This window comes from Pantherophis guttatus, chromosome 7 (assembly GCF_059756535.1).
Source record: "Pantherophis guttatus breed Tessera chromosome 7, ASM5975653v1, whole genome shotgun sequence".
NCBI lineage: Eukaryota > Metazoa > Chordata > Lepidosauria > Squamata > Colubridae > Pantherophis > Pantherophis guttatus.
Window position 1 is genome coordinate 35331979 of NC_142069.1, and position 24204 is coordinate 35356182.

Consider the following 24204-nt stretch of genomic DNA (forward strand, 5'->3'; position numbering starts at 1 on the left):
CACGCCCTGATCCAGCGACCAATAGCGGGAGAGGACACCTTGATGCCCAGTGATGTCGGCTGGAAGGAGACAAAGAGAGCCTCAGACTTCCTGGTGGGCGCAGTTCATTTGATATAGGTCTTGAGGGCCCGTCGAACATCCAAGGTATGCCAAGCTTTTTCCAAGGCATGGGAAGGCCGAGGACAGAAGTTAGGCAATATGATCTCCTGTGCTCTATGGAACCAGGAATTCACCTTGGGAATGAACGAGGGGTCAAGTTGCAAGATGACCTTGTTCGAATGGAATACACAAAGGTTGGCCCTCACAGAAAGGGCTACCAGTTCAGAAATATGCTATGCCAATGTGATGGCCACCAGGAATGCCACCTTAAGGGTGAGGAATCAGAGGCTCGCCGTCTTAGGGGCTCAAAAGGTGGTCCAGTGAGTGCCTTCAGAACTCTGGGCAAGTCCCAGGTAGGATAACGGTGAACAACCAGAGGACGGATGTTACTTTCACCCCGCAGGAATCTGCGGATGATTGGATGGTGTACCAGCGGCTCCCTGTCTGCAGTTGACAAGACGGTGAAAGGGGCCCGCTACCTGCCTTCTGATGGTGTTGTGTGCTAGCCCTTTGTTGAGGCCCTCCTGCAGGAAATCAAGCACCTGTGAAACGGAAGCTGAGACAGGGTTAAATTGGTGCTGTGTGCACCACGTAGTAAATACCTTTCATGTTGAATTGTAAATCCGGATAGTGGACTGCTTCCTGTCCACCTGAATGGTCCTAATGACCTTGTCCAAAAGGTTTTCCTTCGTCAAGAGGATCCCTTCAAGTGCCAGGCAATCAGCTGGAGCCACTGAGGCTCCGGATGGAGCAGGACCCCCTAGCTGAGAGAGATCCTCTCTGGAGGAATCCTCCAAGGCCTCGACACAGACAGACTGAGTAAGTCCGCGAACCACGGCCTCCAGGGCCAGTAAGGGGCCACCAGAATGACTTCTGCACCTTCCGCGATGATCTTGCAAATCACTCCCGGTACCAGGGGGAGGGGCAGGAAGGTGTAAAGGAGGCTGGGAGGCCAAGTGCAGCAGAGGGCATTGGTCACTTCCGCCCCCTTGGTCGGAAACCTCGTGATGTAGCGAAGGAGATATGCATTCAGACATGAGGCAAAGAGGTCCACTAGCGGTCGACCGAATTGGATTCAGATGTCCCGAAAGATGTCAGGGTGGAGACGCCACTCGGCGTTGTCCACCGTAGTACTGCTCAGGAAGTCTGCCTGAGTGTTTGTTTTGCCGGCGATGTGTTCTGCCTTGAGGGAACATACATTGGTTTCTGCCCACTTGCTCATTTTTGACTGCCTACTTTTGAGTGCTGCTGTGGTACGCATGATCCAAACAGAGGGAATTGGGGGGGAGCAAAAGTGCTTTGCTCCAATAAGCCAGAACCCACTCCGCAGCTGACAGCCACAAGGAGATCGGGCAGATAAGAACGCTTTGTAATGGCCGCTGCCTAAATGGGTGGTGCGGCGAGCCCGGAGTCAAACGACTGATCCGCAATGGCGGAAAAAAGGTGTGAAAGCTGCCGAGAGGAAATCGGGTGGTGCGAAGACGTCTCGTTTCCAATGGCTGTGCCTGCTGATGCTGAGGCCGAAGTCAGTTCAGTCGGCATCTAGGAACCGCCATGGCCGCAATCTGCAGGAGAACCATCAAAGCCTCCCTGCATAAGAGGATGACTGGCGGCGAAGCCGCCAGTTGGCTGTGGCGGCGGTCCGGGCTGCTCTAAATGTTCGGTGGCACTGTCAGCAAAGCTGAACCTGCCAGCACAAGACTCCAATCGGGCAATGAAACAGGGAAAAACCTGATCCGTAAGACTGTCCAGAATGTCCAGAAGTGGATTGAAGCAGGAGCAACGATGCAAACATGTCTCTGTCAGATGACTGAATCAAAAACTGGGCCCAACGGACATGAGTGGGGGCGTGGCCAGCAAAATTATGACTCAGGTCTCTGGGCAGATTGCACTGTATCAACCCACTTCCTGACCATTCCGCAGTCCATTGGGAGAAAGGGATGAATCCCACTAGAAACATTTTCAGCTAGATAAAGACTAAAAGACTGAAGACTGGATATCTTTTCAGTCATCCTGCATAGCAAAATCGTAGGATCATATAATTAATAAAATACAATTTAGAAAAGGAATAGTAAACAATATATACCATTCTTATAAATAGTACATAAACAAGGAAATTAATAGGAGAAAAATAAAGTACCATAAATCTGTCAATAACTATTGCAATTAAGTTTTTTAAAAAATCACCAAAAGAGAAACTACACTAACAAAGCCTGGAAGATTCACAGTGGAAAGACATGCTGGAATGACCACCAGATTACAGGAAAACACTGCAGTTTTGTGCTCACTTAGGGAATTTTTTAAGGTGTCAGAGAATGGGTACCTGATAATTATTCTAATTTTGGGAGCAACTGATTTCTTAATATAATGTGGATTTAAATGAGTAATATGTTTTAAAAGACAAAATCATAACAGACTTTCATAAAATATGTTTTTTATTCTTTGAAAAATAAACACAAAAGCAAAAATTTAATTCATAACATGTTTTAAAATTTATTATATAACTGTAGGAATGCTAAATATAGCTTTATGATTAATGGTATTCTATAAGTGTGCAAAACTGATTTTTATGTTATTTTTTGGTATTTACAAATAAACAATATATACAGTACATATTCATCAATGATATATAGCATTTTCTTTAAAAATCGCAATGCAAACAGTATGTCTAATGTACATAACAGTAAAAAAATACTACTATGATACCGTTTTCCCCAAAATAAGACATCCCCTGATAATAAGTCCAATCCAGTTTTTGAGTGCATGGCAATAAAGCCAAGTGCTTATTTCAGGGTTCAAAAAAATATAAGACAGGGTCTTATTTACTGGGAAACACGGTATGCTTTTAATCAGTGATAATGTTATACATATTTCTATTTACAAACTCAAAAATGTCAGATGAAACAACACAGAAAAGAGCAATCAGGCTGAAAAATGATCCAGGGTGTATACATTAGGTTTGTTTGTTTGTTTGTATGTTAGACTTTTTTTTCTAGATTCAAAAGCAATCATATGCAGGCTGCCTCATTATTCCAAATAATAAACTACTTGAAATGTTTTGCCCCATTTGCTGTTTTAAAATTGCCCATGAATTGACATTGCATCATTTCCACTTTCCTGAAGTGTCCTGAAGACAGGGTTCTTAAGGAAATACAAAAAGGAAAAGAATATAGGTCTGCTACTTGCAGATATGAACAACACAATATCCAAACATTATTTTAGATTGCCAGAATACTGCATGGTATCCCTAATTTAAATGAAGTGAATCTTGAATATGTAAAACTTGTCCTCAGGCTTGAGCAACATCTATATGGAAAAAAAACAGTTGCTCTTTCTTTTTCCGGGAGCTTCCATTCACAGAATCTCTTTGTTTGTTAAACAATTAAAAAAAAAAAAATCCTCCCCAGCCCTACACAGCATAAACAAAAATCAGCTGAGCTCTCATTAAAACTTTTATGTGTTAATAGTTTTTCTTTCCATCTTCCAGTTAAATGATTAGGGTGCATATGCCTTTTCTATATTAAATGTATTACTTAAATGTAACTAATCCTGAATCCTTAAACTTGTACTATGATTGTAATATGATTACTAGAATGCTAAAAAATAAGTTTCAATTTAATTTAAAACTAGATAGTTAATGAAATATATATTTCTCTAATTTTTTTCTTCTAGGGTTTTTTTTTTTTGGCAGCCTAGGAGACATAATCAGATTGCAAATAAGTATCATGGAGGTAGGTATCAGATACTACTGAGTATGCATGCCATTCCCTTCTTCCTCTCTATCTTTGGAAGAGGAGGTCCACGCATACACAGCAAACAGGGAGAGTTGGTCATATTTCCAGACCCAAAACATATTGGCAGAAAGATGACATATATGTCAAAGAAAGAGAAGAGAGATGCTAATATCTATACAGTATCCTGGAGCCACATGAAGTAATGTTAATGAAAATCCATCCTTGAAATATTAAAGAATCCACTTCCTCTGGAAGAAGCACAACTACTCTTTAAAAGATTTTAAACGGCTACCTGTGTGCCTGCATTTCCAGCAGAAGTGTGGCCTGGGCATGCACATGTGATGAACAGGCAGCCAATAAAAAGTCTTCAAAGTACAGGTACTTCTTGTTTAGTAATCACAATTGGCACCAGCCAATCAGTAGTTAAGCGCAAAGCAGTTCTTAAGCGAAACTACAACATTGCTTATGTTTCAGCATTGCTGTGCTTTACAGACCTGCAAACGTCATAAATGCAAGGACTGGTCGTAAAGTTACTTTTTCCATTATAACTTTGGATAGTTGCTAAATGAGGCATTCTCTTAAAAAAAAAAAGGATTACCTTTAGTATGCTTACCCTTTTGCAGAATAGAGTCACTTTAATGCTTCTGAAAAATATATTGCTAAATCCTATCCATAGCTGGATATAAGTATGTTATATTGTATCCTTTAATGAAAATACACTAACTGTGGAAAATGTGCAGGTTACTGATTTGTGTTCAGTACCCCTGTTCAATGTCCTCATAAATTACTCCTCTGAACTTCTGATTTATTTGAAAAATTACAGTCTACTGGAGAATTTACTTTACACCTGTATTTAGGTGTAAATATTAGTTATGGCCATTCCTTATGGTAAGATTTTCCATTTTTCTTCTTCTCCTTTTGTTCTTTTTGGAGGCGCTCAAGTTCGGCTTCATACATCATTTCCTGAATCAGATATTTTTCTCTTCTCATACGATCCCTTAGATCTTTAGGAAGATCTGGGATTAAATAGGAAATCAAGTGTTTTATGCAAAACACAAGGTGCTGTAAAGAAAGTTTTAACAGCAAGTGAGTTTACTAGCATAATAACCTGAACACTTATACAGTAATATTTATTATTAATAAACGTAATGGGAAAAATACAGTTGTCTCCACACAGTCTTTATATTTCTGTATTTCCTTTTTTTAAAGAATCAGTTCATTTCTATTAACATCCTCACATCTCAAAGAACTACTGGTATCTATTCAGATAGCAATGTTAATTGCTAACTGTACTTATTAGTGTCAATTTATTTAGTTCACTACAATAGAAATATGAGGAGGAAACAATCCAGATACATTTAAGAATTTTTTTTTATTTTAGTACTAATTAAATTAAATTTTAATACATTTACATTTAGTGAATTATCTGTGCATCCATGGTACTATGAGCCATCCTAGATACAAACAGCAGCTATTTTGAATTAATAGATTCACATAGGAAGATCTTATACTGTGAATGTATATGAATAGTGTTGTGAAAAAAACATTTCAGCAACCTTTCAATAGATATTGGAAGAGAAAAAAATTGAGCACGGAAACCAGAATTTATTATACAGGGTCAGCCTACCCAGTGTTAATAGTATCAGCATTTTAAGTTTTACGTTTGGAAGGCTGCAAAACTGAAACTTACCTCAAAAACAATAATAAATGCCAATCGTGCAGCTAAGACGTGCCAGAACTGTAGCGTGTAACCATAGGGCACTGGAGAATGAGGGGGATCACGATAGTCTCTGTACCTGAAAGGACAAGCGAAAAAAAGATAAATTTTGTCTATTGAAATGCAAAACGTCTACTGAATGTATATCAACACTACTATGATAAGTCTGTCTTGAAGCCTTTGTTCAACATTAAGCCCATTAATAATTGAAATTAAAGGTATTGAAAGATTATGGAAATTCCCAATATACTGAGCTTCTAGACAAACAACAAGATGATTTAAACCATTTATGTTTGCATAATGTTGTTTGCCATTAAAGAGAACAGTATGACAGTTGTAAATAACTGGGTAGGTAATAATTTGAAGAATGGCATACCAATTTTATCTTGTTACTGACATCCCATTCCACTGAGTATCTTTGTGTGGGACACATGAAATGATTAGGGAGAAAGGGGACACTTGCCAAACTAGTGAGACCAGTCAGATTAACCATCGCAATCAATGGGTTATGACATCATATGTCACAGGTTGCCACATTTATCTACATAAATATCTGATTTTTAGCTTATTATGTGTGCTTCTTACCTATTTCTTGTGTTTCCATCCCTTTTCTATCTATATCTTCTTCATCTTTTGGTATTAAAATTCAAACACAGCTTCTGCATTACGTTTAAGTGCTGTTATATTTTCATAACAGATTTAATGTGACTACAGATAGTCCTCAGGTTACAATGGCAATTGGAACTGGGAACTCCATCAGTAAGCAACATGGTTGTAAAGTATGACATCACATGATCATGCCATTTAGTGATGCCAATTCTGGCAGTTCCAGTTGCCACTGTTAAATGAAAACCATATGGATTGTTAAATGGGGGGCTCCTATGATTGACTGCAATGGTATGGTAGAATGTCTTTGGGAGAATAGGCAAAATGATGCTGTCTAGGGAACAGTCAGATAAGAGACAGCATAGCCCATAGCTGCATAATGGGCAGAGAAAGGCTCAGGAAGGACCTTTCTTAAGGTGATGGAGGGAGAACTGTAGTTTCACACTTATAGAATTCTGTTAATACAATTTTACAATAAAGTAGAAATAGCCTATGTTTCTTGTTGGGTCTACCTGGTAAGACTGACATTGTGACTTCTGACTTCCTGCTGGCGTTTCCATTGTCTTTGCTTGTGGGAAGCCAGCAGGGAATGTTGGAAATTGTGCTCATGTGACCAGCGGGACACTGCAAAACCGGAGTTCTGAGGACCTATCCTAGATCTCCCTTATTCAATGCCAATGAAACTTTGAGCAGTCACTGAATGAATAGTCATAATCTTAACTACCTGTACAAATCACATCTTAAAGGTCTTAAATGGTCTACATAGCTACTAATGTCTCATATCTGTGGGAGGATGTCAGAACAGGCAAGGTGGTGAGGCTCTACCAGTTTGTATATGATTCAGTGTCATGCACAGGGTTTTTTATCATGCTACAGCTACCTTGCCAGTTTGTCCCTCCCTGTGGATGTTAGTGGATAATGTTCTAGCTTTTTCTATAATAAAATGGTATCCAGTCAGCATCTTAGTCCTTTGCTTCATATGCACTATATTGGATAAATTAGTATTTTTACCATCCTAAATTGCTGATGGAAGTTGTGATGGAGACCTAAGAATAACTCAGGAAAACCCTGATTTGATTTCATACGGCATAAAACACTTTTATTTTACTTAAGCAAGCATTTAAAGTTTTCTATTTCTGAAAATGGATTTTTGTAGCTACTATTGCTTTAGGTCAGGGGTGTCAAACTGGCAGCCCGTGGGCTGGATGTGTCATACACAGGCCACGCCCATCCCAGCTCTGCGAAGGGAGGAAACGTCGCAAAACGTCAAATGACAGCAATTTGACACCTGTGCTTTAGGTCAATGTTAATTTTTTTAAAAAAAAGATGTATACTGTTTTGAATAAAAATAATGATGGTAAAGCAGTAAAAATTCTGATAAACATGCAGCATTTTCACATATATTTCTTTACCTGCAATATTTTAAAGATGCATCAGAAAGCTCACTTCCATTTGATGATGGCTCTGAACGATGTTCAAAATCAGACACCAAAAATAGTGATAAACTTGCATTAACATAGCCAACCATACACCTAGAAAGAAAGAATGGTTTTACTCAGAAGTCAGCCTTCTTACACCAGATTCTAAGATAATAAGTACTCACAAAAACTCAGGTCCATATTACTTAGATTATTTGCTAACAATGAACATCCTAGGAAGAGCTGTTGGATTTAATTCTGGATTGATGAAAATAATACAGAAATTATCTGCCAAGTTTCTGATCATTTACAATTGGGAAAATAAGAGTAAACATATCTTCCAAAGCATTAGATTGGTTATTTGTATGTTGAAATAAATATACACCGAGGATTTTATTATCTGGAAAAAACACAAAATTGTTCAGTTTTTTTAAGGGCTTAGAGGTTTTTTATTCGTAACTTCAAGAGAAAAATACTGATTCTTAATCAAAATATTTGTTCTGCAATCACGTTATATAAAATTATTTAAAAAGAAATCCCAGTCAATGGAGAACTGCACATGAGATTCTAGTTAGTAATGCAGTAAATGAATACACTTAATTTTGGTCACTGACCAATTTTTAGTTAATTTATTTTTAATACTGAGCCAAAGGGCTATAAGGAAAAGATACTTTTTTTCACAGTTGGAATGAAGAACAATCTTAATAAAATTAAAAAATACAGAATATCCACTGGGCTCAATGAAATCTTAATCAAGGCTAACTTAGATTATATTGATTTCAGTTGAAATGAATGGGATGAATTGAATAGGATACACAGAATACAGTAGGGATCCAACCATTTTTATGTTACTATATTCTTCCTAATAATACTTTTTATTTTCAAACTATTAAAATAGATCTTAGTTAAATATTTATTTGTGAATATGCTGAATATATACTTCTCTCATGCTCATTTTTTTTTTGTATTTTCAACTTCAATTGGCTCGAGACAGGTATGAATTTTTTAAACTTCAAATCAGTTTACTAATCCTAGGAAAAAAATAACATATAATAATGAAATGTCATTAAAGACAAATGACAATAGTGTAGAATTGCCTTGTCTTAGAATTACCTTCATTTGTCCTCAGATATAGCATAGGATCACATCATTAGCTACATGAGACTTCATTACTTCCAAGATTTTTTTTAAAAAATGCCATTCCACCCCTAGGTAAAGCCCCTTTCTGCACTGAAATGGAATGATACAAATAACTCAAGCTCTGGAGAGCCCATCATAGGAAGAGGGGCAGCTTAGAATTCATCAAAGCTTTTGCCAGTGATTGGTTGACAGCTACAACTGGAATGGAGTTCAAGCACTTTCTACTGGTCACTATGATGGATTAAATAAATAACTTTATTGGCTTTCTTATAAAACGTGTTGTTTAATCTGCTACATTTCTTCCAGTTCTCACTGCTGTTCTCAATACTAGCATTTTAAGATGAAAAACTTCATATAATGCAGCTTCAAAATGTTTTTCCTCAGAAAAAGCAATGCAGCTATCCATTGCTAGAAAGGATAATCAATAGTTCAGCTCCTTACATTCAGCTTTACAGGAAATTTTTTTTATAGAAATTAAAGCAAGAGAATATAGGCTTTTCCTCTGTAATTAAGTGCCAAATCCTTGACTCATTAATGAATGAGCAGAAATGCATACCCAAAATTATAACTTTGTGTCTTTTATCCTATGACAAAGCTGCAATAACATCCAAATATATTCACTCGAGAAAATTTTGGAAATAGCTTTCTGTATAACAGGAATGCAAAATATAATACATCTAAATGGTTAATGAAACAAATGCTGCCTAGCTTATTCTGATTCATCATATAGATATGTGAGGTTTATTTCATAAAAAAGAAATATCAAAATAGAAATAATAGATCTTATTGGTGTCACAGAGGAAGATTGTTTTATGTGGTGGTGTTATTTAATATTTTAAAAAGTAGTTATCTTTAATATGACAATCATGTTCAATAATCTTAAACCAAAGTTATTTGCTTAGTTATTGGCTTCAGAATACTTGTTCTTTCTAAAAAGCTTTGTGGCCTGCTTTCCCATAAATAGCTAATAAAAGCTGGTTGTATTGGTGGTTTAGTCTCCTTCAAATTATTTTTATTATTTTTGCAGTGGAATCAAACCGCAGAATAATTTGGATGCAAAGAAGAAGCTTAACAATGATATTTCTCTTTAAATATCTCATTAAAAAGTTCATAGTCCTACTGAATGAAATCTTAGACATGTTGTTATGAGGTTCTAAAACTGAAACTGCAAAAGATATTTGTATTATTTTGTAGCATATTTCTTAAAAAATTACTTTTGTCCGGCCTCTCCTTGACCTGCACATGGTCCATATTTGTAAGCATAAACAAGCCGTGGGATAAAATCTGAAGTCACAGCAATAACAAATGCATTTGTGATGACAGAAAGAATTCCAATGCCTTCAAGAATTCCATACCAGATTCCTAACAAAAGAAAAGAGGCATGTCAGTTTTAGCTTCTGAAATTATTAGCTAAATTGTAGCATTTATGCACTACTTTAATCAACATTATTTATGGCCCAGTTCTAGTTAGGTCTACCAGACTGCCTACAAAATGTCAATACCAAAGATTTCCCCATTAGATGTTTTTTCAAATGAATGTAAAAGATCAGAATCTGGTAGTACCCATTGATGAATCTTACAAGTTTTTGAAATGTGTTAGTTGGAAAAGGTGCTCCCAGGCTCCTTTTAATGTTTGCCACCATAGATTTAGTTGGTTATTCTCCTATGGTGTCTATAAATGAATTAACACTAAAAGCTTGCCACCCTGAGTCTGATATCTACAATTCTTTTTTTGATTTTTTTTTCCTGATGTGAAAATGAGTGAAAATTGTCTCAGAAATAAGCCATTCGGTGAACGCTATTTCTGGAAATTGCAGCTAGGGGGATATATGTATGTTTGAGTCAGTGGTGGGTTTCAAATTTTTTTACTACCAGTTCTATGGGTGTGGCTTGGTGGGCATGGCATGGCTTGGTGGGCGTGGCAGGGGAAGGATACTGCAAAATCCCCATTTCCTCCCAATCAGCTGGGAATGGGAGGCGGAGAATAGATGGGGGCGGGGCCAGTCAGAATTTTTACTACTGGTTCTCCGAACTACTCAAAATTTCCAGTACCGGTTCACCAGAACTGGTCAGAACCTGCTGAAACCCACCTCTGGTTTGAGTAATCTATATTGTTAAAGAAATGCTTTGTACCAGTAATGAGCTGGCACATTTGGATTATGGCTCTACTTATTGTCCAAGTAATTACTAGCAGTTGATCTTGGCTGATCTTGAAACAAAACTAAATAAGATTAGACCCTGTCAGTTCTTGGATGAGACAGGATCTGATAGGTTAGTCTGAAAAATATCCCAGATGAAGACTAGATGGTCTTAGATTATAAATTTCAACTTCAATTTGCACCAACACTTTACACCCATTAAAGATTGTTTACCAATATCTTTTGCTTTGGAAGCTAATGGCCGTCTCCACTGGGTGACAAATTTATATGCATCAAGGCGTATTTCAATGATATTGTTCAATAAAGCCAGAAGTGGAGCAAGTGGAAAAGCTGCTACAAATATAGTTGTGAATCCAAACTGGAGGACTGAGAAGGAAAATGAGAGAAGGAATGTCATATTTAGCCACGTATATTTTATGTGTATTGTATATTATCAAAGGCCAGTAAAAGTGTACACTAAAAAATAAATTCAGAATAAGGGTCGAATACGATTTCTATATAGAAAAACATTTCTTCTGCAACCCACAACATTAAATACTAACAATGGCAGATTCATAAGATATTCTTTCTGTACAGAGTGGAATATCTAGACAGTATATCCCAGAATAAACAGTATATCTACAGATTTGCAGACTACATTGCTGCTTAAAATGGCAAGATACAAATCAAAATGTACAATGTTTTATCATCTCCAAAATAATGAAAAGAATCTAAGCTTCTAGATTAAATCAGTTTCTTTCCAGTACCTCTTTATCAATGCTACAGTTTGAAATGCTAGAAGGCATAGTATCTACTCTTAGAGTCAACATGCCTGGTTAACCTAATTTCATTTACACTTAGGTCAGTGATGCCTGAGAATTTATATCAAAATGCCACAAGAGATGTTTTTGCTGAAAAATGGCTATCTCTCTGAAAATAATTTTACAAGCTTACAATGGATGTAACATTGTCCTGGAAGTTTTTTTTTTTAAAAAAAATACATTATTATATCGGATCATGAGTAATATATAAAAACACCAGAATCAGGCAACAAAGAAAAAATTGTTCATACTCATTTCGAGGTATTCATCAAAGAGTCCATAGGCATTCAAAGGCAGCAAGTTATAGTCTTTTTCCCATTGTGGTAAAGTTGTTTTTTGCTGTGAACCATACTCTTGCCGCAGTCTTCGTCTGGTCCACCAGTTCTGAATTATCCTGCATATGTGAATATTATTTTTACATATTTTTCAGATCACTTAAATTTCAATTTTTTATTTTTGCCCTACATTTGGATTTTTTTAATAGAGGTACTCATTTTCACACAATTCCAAGAAAAATAGCCACATAACAAAAACATAATTAAAATAAGCAACTTAAAGTATAAAATAAAAATTGGAATAACCAATGTACTAATCTGATTGCCAAAAATGCAAAGTTCCCGTGTGGCGGATCTAGCTGTGAGTGTCTGAAGCTGAACTTCTTCTCAGCAAGATGGCACTTTGGTCCTTAGCTCCTATCGAAAACACTGGTGGGATGCTGAAAATTCCTCTGGGTGGAATAAGAACATATCCACGCCGTGGGCATATAGTTTAAGAGACCTCTATAACTCATCACTGTTGGAACTTCATCAAAATGAGCAGTGTTTAAGACTTAGAGCTATCCTGGAGGATCCAGATGAAGACATCCAGAAAAAGGTGACCCATGCTCTAGCTGATTTCTTTGCTTGGCAAGTAGATTACAAAAAAAAAAAAAAATCCATATATGACAAAATATATAGAATTAACACTTTCCAAGAGATTCGTTGGTGCATTTTTTAAAGGAAAGTAACAAGAGAACAAATCCTCCAATGCCATTTCAAATCCAAATTGAAGCTCAACAATGTAGAGGTAATTATTTTGAAAGAAATTCTTATTAGAATCCTATGTATAAGAAAAGACTTTCCTAACTGAAATATTAAAACCACTCATTTTGTTGGGAAAAGTTAGAATACATAGATTTTACCTTCCAACAAAACAGATTTAGACTAAATATTATGCAAAAGGCCAGAGAATTTCTAGAGAAATACAAAAATGAATTACAACAGACCCAGAAAGGCACTGAGGAGCGAATATCCAAACAAATTGAGAGACAAGTTAAGTATATAACCAGCATGAAATAAGAAAAAAAGGTGAGGGCTATGGACACAGATTTTTCAAAAACAGTTCATTAACTATAATAAAATGCTTACTCTGGAACATAAATGGCGCCAACTCCCCCCCAAAAAGGAGGGAAAAAAACCTATTTCACCACCTTAAAAAAAGGCTATAATGTGTCTTCAGGAAACATATATTAGAAATAAAGATGTAAAATACTTAATTTACAAAAATGTATATGAATTTAGCTCAGCAGAATCAAACATGGCAGTGTTCTATACATTGCCCAATAAAAACCATAATAACAACTGTTCAGGATGGTAAATATGTAAGGGTAGAAACAGAACTAGATGGCCAAAAAACCTGTGTGCTGGGAATTTATGTCCTGAACAATAGAAATACTTTCTACAAACATGATGGACCTAGTGTTAAATCTACCATACCAAAGTTGGTTTCTGATAGGCGACTGGAATGCTATGGTGTTTTCACAACTGGATAGAATATCTGAAAAAATAATCAAAACTACCCAAGGAAAATTGTCAAAGTGCTTCTTGCAGAAAATTTAACATTAGTCAATATCTACAGATAAAAAAATGATAATTCTAGGGAATACACCATTTTTTCACCAATCATTTTCAAAATAGACATAAGAATTTCAAAAAAATTAGTTATTCTAGCCTCAAAAGCTTTCTTTGATCACAATCCAGTTGAATTGACTTTAAGAAAGAAATCAGCAAACTTTAGATGGAAATGAAACTTTATTACAGAAAGAGTGAATAGTAAAGATGTCAAAGAGAAATTAACAGAATTGTTTGACAAAAACCTAAACAAAGGAATAGACAAAAAAGAGTATGGGATGGAAGCCAATTGAAAAAGAAAGCCCAGGAAAAATCTGGGAGATCTTACGAGAAATTAAAAGTAAAGAAGAATTAAAGAAATCAATATAAACATTCTAAACCAAACTTATTATCTATGTGTTTAAATAATTAGGGAATAAATTGAACACCCTTAAACAAAATAACTTTGAACATGCAAATAAACCAAGAAGGTGTTTGGCCTATATATTAGGGAATGAAAAAAAAAAGATGATTTTGAAAGGAGGATGACGCAGTATAACAAATAATTTGGCAATACAGAAACCTTTGATTATTACTATTCCAATTTATATAAAGCAGGGGTTCCCAACCCTGGGGCTGTGACCCACTACTGAGCTATACCCCGTAGCCTATTTGCAACTGGACCGTGCGAGTGATGGGCTGGCACACGCATAACTCGATGCACACAAGTGGCAGGCTGGACCGCACGTGCAAGTTGAGCTGCACACATGCCAGCCCACCGCTTGCGCAGCCCGGTTCCCTTCTCCCCCTCCCCCCAGCTGGGCCACCAAGCTTCAAAGGTTAGGGACCACTGATATAAAGGATCTGACATCTCTTCACAATAAATAGAATGTTATCTACAAAAGCAGAATGAACAGGTTACATTGCCCAGGAGGTATCTGTCAGCAACTATTCTGTACATGTTACAATAAGCAAGCATTAATATGTATATTTTTAAAAAGCACATACGTACGGGTAGCCTAATTCCATGAAGTTGTTCCAAGTCTGCTTTAGCACCATTATAATACCCATCTGCATACAGAGATCAATAAGGCATCCACTAGGGTGGCACTGCAGAAGAAGCAGGCAGCAAGGGAACAAAGAGAAGTTTAAGCCATGCTGACTGGGAATTATTGGAAGGAAACACCAGCATTCATACTGAGGAATACTGGGAATACACATTTCACTCAGCCTTGTATGTATCCTTATCGTATCATTATTATGTACATCATTCAAACACTTTCTTTTACCTTGCTGTTTAAAATTGCACCAGGGTATTTACGGAAGAAGAATTTACATACTGCTGTTTAAATTTATGCATAAGTGCTTATGCTAGGTTGGGCAATTCATAACCAATAGAGGGTTTTTTTGAATCAAAGAGGCTAGGATATGAGCTTTGGTCCCTGGGAATATCAGTTTAAGGTGATGTCTTGCATTGGCATTAATAACAGAAGCTACAAGGATTGAAGTGGGAAATCAAGGAAATCAGTTTTTATTTGTATGACCAATTGGCTGTAAAGTTTGAAAACCTTCCCAGACCTATTAATGATTAGCTGTGCATTTTCACCTGCTAGGAAAATGATTTCTGCAGAATGGGCAATGAAGTCTTCAGACTGGTCAGTCTGGGAGTGGTCAAAACCTAAGCTTTACTGACATCTGCCTGCTGCCATGGACAATACAAAGCCAGAAAAAGCTTGAACAGTAGCTGTCAGTCAAATGTAGTTAAACTGGATTATTTTCTGAACAACTGTGTACAGTTATTGGATTTAAACTGCAGTGTATCCTTTTATTACAATTCCACATGCATTTATATAGAAGTAGGCCACATTAACTCAATAGCAATTACTTCCAATAAATTGCACCGTTAATTACTTCACACATTATTTTTAGTACATTAGATATATTTTAGATACTATAAAATATGATATACTTCCAGATACTTCTGCATAACTTATTTCAACCCTAGAATGTATGCATGGAAACTTTGTACAATATGCTTCAATATTAATATAAAACACTTACTTCTTCTAGTCTCCATCTGTTTATCAGTCTGAGGTAGGCACCAGGGTGACCTGTAAACCTTCAATATAGGAGAGGTCATCATCTCTTTGCAGGTACGTTTTTGATCAAAACAATAGGAATGTAAGAGGAGAAGATCAAAGACGAGAGGCACAATTGTATTTTTCCAAGGAAAAGGGCATTAAATTTGCATTTAGTATTTAGTACTTAGTATTTGAATGTACAATGTACCAATTGTTTTTTAACAATATTTTTGTGGTTTATATAAGAATCTAGATCAGGGGTGTCAAACTCGATTTCATTAAGGGCCGTATCAGGGTTGTGTTTGACCTCAGGGGGCTGGCTGGGTGTGGCCAGGTGGGCATGGGCGTGGCCAGCTCAACGTCACTCATGTTGGGGGCACCTGTGGTGGCCCAGGTGCGGCTGGGGGGGATCCACTTTTGCTAGCAGTTTGTTTTGCTAGCACTCTACTAGCAAAAATGGAGCTGGGGGGGGGGCTGTTCACCCCCTTGGGCTCCATTTTTGGCTGTGACGGCCTCCTGCAGCCCTCTGTCAGTGAAAACAGAGCCTGGGGGGAGCTGCATGTGGCCCTCCCAAGCTCTGTTTTTGCGGGCGGAGGCGCCATGGGCCGGTCCTTTGCTATTTCCAGGGCGGCATTGTGGGCCAGATCTAAACACCCCATGAGTCAGATCCGGTTCGTGGGCCTTGAGTTTGACATCTCTTATTTTATTTTTCCTATCTGTGTAAAAACAAGATGTTCGCTAACAATAATAATTTTGTTCTTGGTTTTGATTCATAGATAACTGTTTCAGCTTAGCCATATCAAAATATTCATGATAAAGCACATACTGATCTTTCAAACAAAAGATACATTTGATATTTTTCAGGTGTTGGTAAACATCCCCAAAACATTTTATTAAAAAAGTGAAACATTCCAAATGATTATTTGATGCGTTGATGTATTAAAAGACAATAGGGTCTTCACAGTTGCAGTACACTGCTGACTCATACTTAAGCAGTGGTCCACTCAGACACCTAGATATATCTTTTCATTCACCTATTTTTTTTTTAATTTGATTTATATGCCGTCCTTCTCCGGAGACTCAGGGCGGCTTACAATGTGCTAAGCAATAGCGCCACCTATTTGTGGAGTTAGTTTGCAACATAATATTTAAACTGCTGGTAGAGAACTTATCTAGTGTAGAATAGCCTCAGCACACTTGGAATAAATCTGGGCTTCAGTTATGCTTGTGACATATTGTCCCAAATATAGGTAGTTCTTGGGTTATGATGGCAAGTAGGACTGGAATTTCCATCATTAAGTGATGCCATTATAAAGCATAATATCATATGACCACATTACTTAGCAATCACAGTCCTTGCAATCCTAGTTGTTGCCATAACTCAAAAACTGCATGGGTTATTAAGCGTAGACTGTCATGTGGTAAGATGGGAAATCAGGCAAGCAGGATGGCAGGTGAGAGCTAAGGTCAAGTAGGACGGTGCTTTGGGAGAGCACTACAGAGTGTGGGAGGGTATCAGAGGCAGGCACTACAGAACGTGCATGACCGGGGAGACAGGCAGGTGTGGTACAGATTATAGGGAGGTGGGTACCATGGGAAAGTGCTATAGAGCACTTGAGGTATAAACCTCAAATGGACTAATTTATAGAATGAGTCCAAAATCTGGGACCCATGATTCATGTGGAATTAAAATTTGGTAAATTTTTTAAAATGCAGTATGACATTATGACATAAAACTACCTTGTAACAGTTATGACATAATAGAAAATGTCATAAAAGATTCACTGTGCTGATGTTTGACTGTGCTATACATCCCAACATGGGCTATTATCAGTATGAAATGAATGTATCCCAACTTTTCCATTGAAGGCAGTGCATTAGAAGCTCTGCCATTGTTGAAGGCACTGAGGAATCTGGTAAGGAAATATCTCTGAAATGATGACCCCAGGAGTTTTAGATTGCCTAGTATTTATTAAAGATGGGGAAAAAAATCGATGGAAAGATTTAGGTTTTGCACATGATGGCAATACATACTGGTAATATGTATGCAAGAAATTTATGTTTATTAAAAGAAGCTAAAATGGCTGTTTATAATATACCTTTTCATCCACCACATTACAAGAAAGCTGTATGAGGAGAAATTTAAAAGGAAGACCAATGCAGTGGGAAAGATTTAATCAAGAAATATTTAGTAAATTTAGAACAGATAGTGTCAAGAATGAATAGATGCTTAATGAATGTGGACTGAATACTGAAAAATGGGTGATATTGTGGAATACAAAAATGGTATATGATTTATTTTTATTAAATTTATATGTTGCTCATCTCACTGTTGAACAATTCTAGGCAGATGTGATGGAAGTAAAACATGCATGGCAATAATTGAAATGCTTAATTAATGACTGAACAGAGTAAGATAATATTTCTTTCTTGTTTAACATTTTTATGGATACAGTATAAAAGAAGGTTGTTGAAAGGGCTTGGTTTTATATAGAGAATGAATTATTAAATCACACAAAGAAGATTGAATGGGTTGATAGTAAGAAGAAGATAGACAAAGTGGTTTTGGATGGAACCAAGCTGTGAAATTTAAATAACAAAAGTCAATGGATGAGTTAATGGATGGACATAGTGAAAGAAAGATGGAATTTATTGAAAGATATAGTGAATGGGGGTGGGAATATTTCCCCTATGTTCTACCTTTCATTACTCTTCCTTACTGCTTTTCTGCACTTGCTGTAACATTACTTAACCACAAAGGAATAGCATGTTCTTATGTAAGTGGTATTACAGATAAAAATACAGAAGGTATTAGACAATGTGACTCCCTAAAAGTGTCTTTAGTGATCACAGTTAATCTACATTTATGAACTTTCGAGGGACATACTGTATTCTACTACTTAAGGCATACTTAACATGAATTCAAAACAAACAACAATTTTACAGAGGCAGATATCATATTATTTAATCTTACCTTCCAAGGAAAAATGCTATATAAAAAGTAGAACTGTTCAGATTAACAAACTGAAAAAGAAACATTTTCAAAGTGAAGCTGTTTTCCCACTCAGATTCAGTACGAGGCTGCTCTGTAATGAAAAAAAAATGGAAATTGTAATCTTTATTGAAATTTGAATGCTGGATTTGGGGAAACTGCATGCACCCTACAAGTCTAGAAATGTCCCGGTAAACTTAGTTACAGATCTTGCTTATAATGCAGCCCATATTCAGGGAAAGTCTAGTTTCTGAGACAGTACTTCTCAACCTTGGCAATGTTAAGATATGTGGACTTCAACTTCCAGAATTCTCCAGCCAGAAAAGCTGGCTGGAGAATTCTTAGTATTGAACTCACACAACTTAACATTGCCATGATTGAGAAACACTGCAGGATAAGTAGTATACATAGTGCAGGCAGACAGTATCCACCAGCAGGAACTTGCAGGTTCTGCCTGCTCTCTATACAGAAAGTTTCTTGTTTTCAGTTTTCCCGTTGGAGATGCTTGTAACTGAACAGAGAGATCTGAACCTGGAACCATTCCTGGCCTTTAAAAGTGCGAAAAATGCATGAACTCAATGGACATCAAATGGGATGTGAGTGGATTGACTCATATAGTATTCTCAGCAGCTCAATTGTATTTAGGACCCAAAGAGGCCAACTTTAAATTTTCTGTTATTTTGTGGAGAGAAAAATATGATGATGTGGGAGGAACTGATGTCCAATAGGACTTTCATATACTTGGCCATATGATCTAATTTTAGAAAATAGGAGCTAGTACAAATGTTAGTTGCAACTACAGTAGGTACAGTAGCTGTAAGAAAAGCTACCCGTACTAAGGATCCTATCTGAGTCAGTCATTGGGACCAAAGGTTTATTCTTCTAAGCTTCTGGGCTTGTGCTGCAGCCCATCCTCAGGAAACTTCTCTCTCTCCAGAGTATGTGCATTGGGCTATTCTATGCATTTTATTTTATATGGTACCTGGTTGTGTGTAGCTTTTAGTTGTTAATTAGTGTTGATGGCTGGCTATTAAGTCGTTGATTTTTATTTCCTTGTGTCCCTCGCTCCTATGTACTTGATAAATTGGTGGTAAATCTGATTGCATCCTCCAACATTATCCTAGGCCATGTAGATTTCCCTTCATTCGCAAAACTACCAAGGTTATAAACATTCTACTCAGATGACTTGTTACAGAGTTCTAACAAATGAACATTGTTTTACAGAAAGAAGGTCTGGTCCCACATGGTATCTTTTGCATTTGGTCCTTTTGTACCAAAGTCTGACAGAACACATTCTAAAATGCTGGGCAATAGGTTTCAAAGGGAGTTGTTTGGAGAACTTTCCTTCCTACTGCATATTAATAGTGCCTGAAAAAACAACACTAAAACATCTTAAAGATGCTAGTTGAAAAATTCAAGCACTTAGTTAGGCAAGGCATGCCACATAAACACTTGGTTGTAAACAAACTCTGAGAAATAAAGCAGCACGTGTATTGTTTAATGTAGTGAAGGGGAAAATTCAATCTGAAATCAAAGACCTTTTTTTGACATAGCAAAAACAACTCCAGCTTTTTACAAAGTCTGTCTCACACTGATGGTTCTTAAATAGATTGGACAAGTTTAGAACTAGAACTAACAGTCCATTTTATGCTGTTTAGGACAAGTAACATCAGTTACAGTTCAATCTAATCATGCGAATAGAATTTTTGTGCAAAAAATTTAATACATATGCACAGTAGTGGGCTACAACCAGTTTAACAACTGGTTCTATGAGTGTGAGCTTCACGCCCGCCCACAGGCTTCGCACGTGTGTGTGCCTAATGCACTTGCACGCAGTGTTCAAAATACAGCAATTTGAAGCTCAGCTGCTTACCTTCTAAGGCAGCTTTCTAAGGCAGCCTTCTAAGGTAAGGAGAACAGCCGAGGCACGGAAATCAGCTGTGCTGTGCAAATCAGCTGAGCCAGAAAGAAGGAAATATAGGACAGGATAGGGCGGGTGCGGGTGGGCGGGGCCAGCTGATCATCTGAACTACCGGTTCTCCCAAAGCAGTCCAAACCGGCAGCAGCCCACCACTGCATATGCAACTGTATCACATAGGGATTCAACTAGTTACCTCTTTTGCTTAGTATTGTCTATTATACAAGGAATTGTTCCAGGTCTTATTTCACTGCATCCTTGCTCTGTAGGATGGAAGACCGGATGAATGGGAAAACTGGCATATAGAAAAGTAAGTTGATTTGTGGAAACATGAACACATACAAATACACATAAATACATACAGTGACACAGAGAAACAAATAATACAGCATACTGTTAGCTCCATTCATGCAGGAAATGAAGGTGCATGATAACCATGAAACATATTACTTCATTTTCATTACTTACCTAAGTTTGTCAGAAAAAGAGCAACCTTTTCATGCAACTGCAAAAAATGAAAAACAGCATATAATTTTAATGTAATATATAAATCAGATTTGACGAACATTATGTGCTTACTACCTTCATTCCTTATTTCTCTATTCTAGCAGTGATAATGACAGCTTTAGAGGCAAAATCTTACTGACCTTTCTTTTAAAAATGCCTACTGAGTTAGTTTAGAGCATTTTGAATCTCACCGAGTTTGGATATTCAATATTGGTTTGCATTTGTAAAAATCTATATTTCGAATCAAATAAGACAGTGCTTTGGGAAAGGTACATTTGAGATGAATTATTTATGTTTATATTTATTATAAATGCAAATAAGCATTTTGTTTTAAAGTTAAAACTCTAATCATTGGAGGAAAAGCAGGAATAGAAAAGAAGGGCAATTTATTCCTGTTCAAATATTACTATGGCCTTGGTGTGAGAAGAAACAGTGTTTTCATCCAAAAATATGTAAATGCACTAAATTTTTCAATTTAGCAGACAGATTATAAAAGGGCCCATTTTTCCATATTTGTTTCTCCAAGTAATTTAGCATTTATCTAATATTTATACTATAAAGAAAGTCTATGCAGTCACTAGGAGTTGACACCAATTTGATGGCATATAATCAATAATGTATTTATTAGATTCACATAGGATTTGTACTGCTAGTATCTAATTTTTTACATACTTTAAAAAAATATGGCATTGTTCACTTTTCAGCAATGGGACTGCTTTTGATTAAGATACTTTATCTATTTTATTATAAATTGTGCTTAAAAAATCAAAGTGAAGAACACTATTTTTCCAAAATATATTTCCAAACCAAGTTAAATGGAACGGTGGGCTCTATTTTTATATTTTAAACGATTTTCAACCATTACTCTATCTTTAGTGAAATATTTAATAATGTCTCAATTTTTTAAATAAAATGAGCAGCGGAAGTTTTTTTTCACATTGTAAAAATGCTGAAGTCTTATTCTATTGATCTATCTGTCTGTCTATCTGTCTATCTATCTTATTTGCATTTATAATAAATACAAAACATCAAGTCTCAAATATATCTTTCTCAAAGCACTGTCTCAGTTATTTTGAAATATAGATTTGTACAAATGCAAACCAATATTGAATAGGCAAAATCAGCAGGATTCAAAATGCTCTAACTAGCTCTGTAGGCATTTTAAAAAGAAAGTCAATAAGATTTTGCCTCTAAAACTGTTTCTATATCTATCAATCCATCCATCCATGTCATACTCTGTTCTACCTCCAGGAGCTTCCCAAAATTAAATATGTAATTATTGTTGAGATATTCCTCTTGAATTTCTCAAATTCTTACTGTGCCTTTGACACGTTTGATCTATTCAATCTGCAACTTAATTTTGCTATTGTTTATTTTTAAATGTTCACAGTGGATCTCTGTTATGCCAGAAATATGCAGGAAAAGCAATATTGATATAATCAGTGTAATCCTGTATGTGTATGTGCATTTATAAAACATTTTATGATTCATTTAAAATAATTTTATATCAATAATCTTTTTAAATATAAACAAACTTTGGCTAAACCACCATATACTACAAGTTGTGCTATAGTTCTGATAAGGCTATTTCTTATTACAGAAATCTGAGTACAACTAAGAAACTACCTAAACACAGATTGAAATTAATCAAGGTATGAAGAAATTTCCTTACAACATTCAGCAGCATGATGATGCAAAAATTGATGCATACTGCAGTCCCAGTTGTTGCAACCTGAGAGTTATTCTTGATTAAAGCCCATTTAAAGGCAGCAAAAGTGCTGACAGTCACAACACGATATATAACAATGCCAAAAACAGCGGCGATCACCACACAGATCTAAAGAAAGAGGTGATAGAAAGAACATACAGTATAGCTTACGAGTACAGTAGCTCTCAACAACTAAATAATAAATCCAAGTAAGTAATCTATAAATGTATTCTGATTTTCTTAAATGGGACATGTGTGGGGGTTTATCCCTTATCCCAGACCACCCCTTGATGTGATGTCTCGCTGCCTGGAGGCCGTGCGGGTCTGAATGGGGAGGAACAGGCTCAGACTCAACCCTTCCAAGACCGAGTGGCTGTGGCTTCTGGCGTCCCGATATAGTCAGCAGGTGTCATCGCTGACTATTGGGGGTGAATCTTTGCCCCCCACAGAGAGGGCTCGCAATCTGGGTGTCCTCCTGGATGCACGGCTGTCTTTAGAAGAACATATGACGGCCGTGGCCAGGGGGGCCTTTTATCAGGTTCGCCTGATTTGCCAATTGCAGCCCTTTCTGGACCAGGACGCCTTGCGCACGGTCACTCACGCCCTTGTCACCTTCCGGCTGGACTATTGTAATGCTCTCTACATGGGGCTCCCCTTGAAGAACACTCGGAGGCTCCAGCTGGTCCAGAATGCGGCCGCGCGGGTGGTTATGGGCGCAAACCGTTGTGCCCACGTGACATCCCTCCTGTGCGAGCTGCACTGGCTCCCAGTGGTCTTCCGGGTGCGATTCAAGGTGTTGGTCACCACCTTTAAAGCGCTCCATGGCATGGGACCCGGGTACCTTCTAGACCGACTTCTGCCACTAATAGCCTCCCACCAGCCAGTTCGCTCCCACAGAGAGGGTCTCCTCAGAGTGCCATCGGCCAAGTTATGTCGGCTGACGACACCCAGGGAGAGGGCCTTCTCTGTGGGAGCCTCAGCCCTGTGGAATGAACTGCCCCCGGAAATACGTAAGATCTCCAACCTCCGGGTATTTCGTTGTGCACTCAAGACCCTGTTGTTCCGCCAGGCTGGGCTATCAACATAACAATTTTAAATTGGGTTTTAAATTCCTGGGGTTTTAAATTGAGCCAAATTCATTTAATAATTTTAAATTATTTTAATTGATGTTGTCTTGTGTTTTTAATAGGCTGTACACCACCCTGAGTCCTTCGGGAGAAGGGCGGTATAGAAATAAAATTATTTATTTATTTATTTATTTTTTTAATTTCCTTCCTCATTTTAATGTGATCTTTTCCTATTATTAGTGTCACAGCAAGAAATAATGTTCAAGGGCTCAAGTGTCAGATTAACAGGGTCAATTATGCAATTTAATTTTCTGAAGATAAAATTCAATGCTTGGAGGACTTTGTGTTTTGTGAGTTTTCACTTCTCAGTGAACTTACTTAACCTTGCAT

At 37.1% G+C, this 24204-nt stretch overlaps 1 protein-coding gene and 2 long non-coding RNA genes across 7 annotated transcripts in view; 2 read left to right on the plus strand and 1 right to left on the minus strand.

The window, feature by feature from the left end:
* Positions 1-2572: 2572 nt before the first annotated feature.
* Positions 2573-24204, minus strand: part of ANO4 (anoctamin 4) — an 84218-nt gene continuing 62586 nt past the window's right edge. For all 5 annotated transcript variants that reach the window (XM_034403157.2, XM_034403159.2, XM_034403155.3 and 2 more), the window contains 11 exons: positions 22712-22876; positions 21001-21037; positions 18597-18708; positions 15603-15660; positions 14554-14651; positions 11925-12067; positions 11087-11239; positions 9929-10076; positions 7569-7688; positions 5524-5629; positions 2573-4895 (listed from right to left, as the gene is read on the minus strand). In XM_034403157.2, the coding sequence (XP_034259048.1) occupies positions 4704-4895; positions 5524-5629; positions 7569-7688; positions 9929-10076; positions 11087-11239; positions 11925-12067; positions 14554-14651; positions 15603-15660; positions 18597-18708; positions 21001-21037; positions 22712-22876 (1332 nt within the window). In that variant the 3' untranslated portion in view covers positions 2573-4703. The remainder of the gene's footprint in view (positions 4896-5523; positions 5630-7568; positions 7689-9928; positions 10077-11086; positions 11240-11924; positions 12068-14553; positions 14652-15602; positions 15661-18596; positions 18709-21000; positions 21038-22711; positions 22877-24204) is intronic.
* Positions 3772-9701, plus strand: LOC117655581 (uncharacterized). Its single transcript, XR_004588723.2, has 2 exons — positions 3772-3830; positions 8787-9701. It is a non-coding gene; the product is annotated as an uncharacterized LOC117655581 (long non-coding RNA).
* LOC117655580 (uncharacterized) lies at positions 17450-22728 on the plus strand. The gene is made up of 3 exons (XR_004588721.3): positions 17450-17538; positions 20802-20842; positions 22640-22728. It is a non-coding gene; the product is annotated as an uncharacterized LOC117655580 (long non-coding RNA).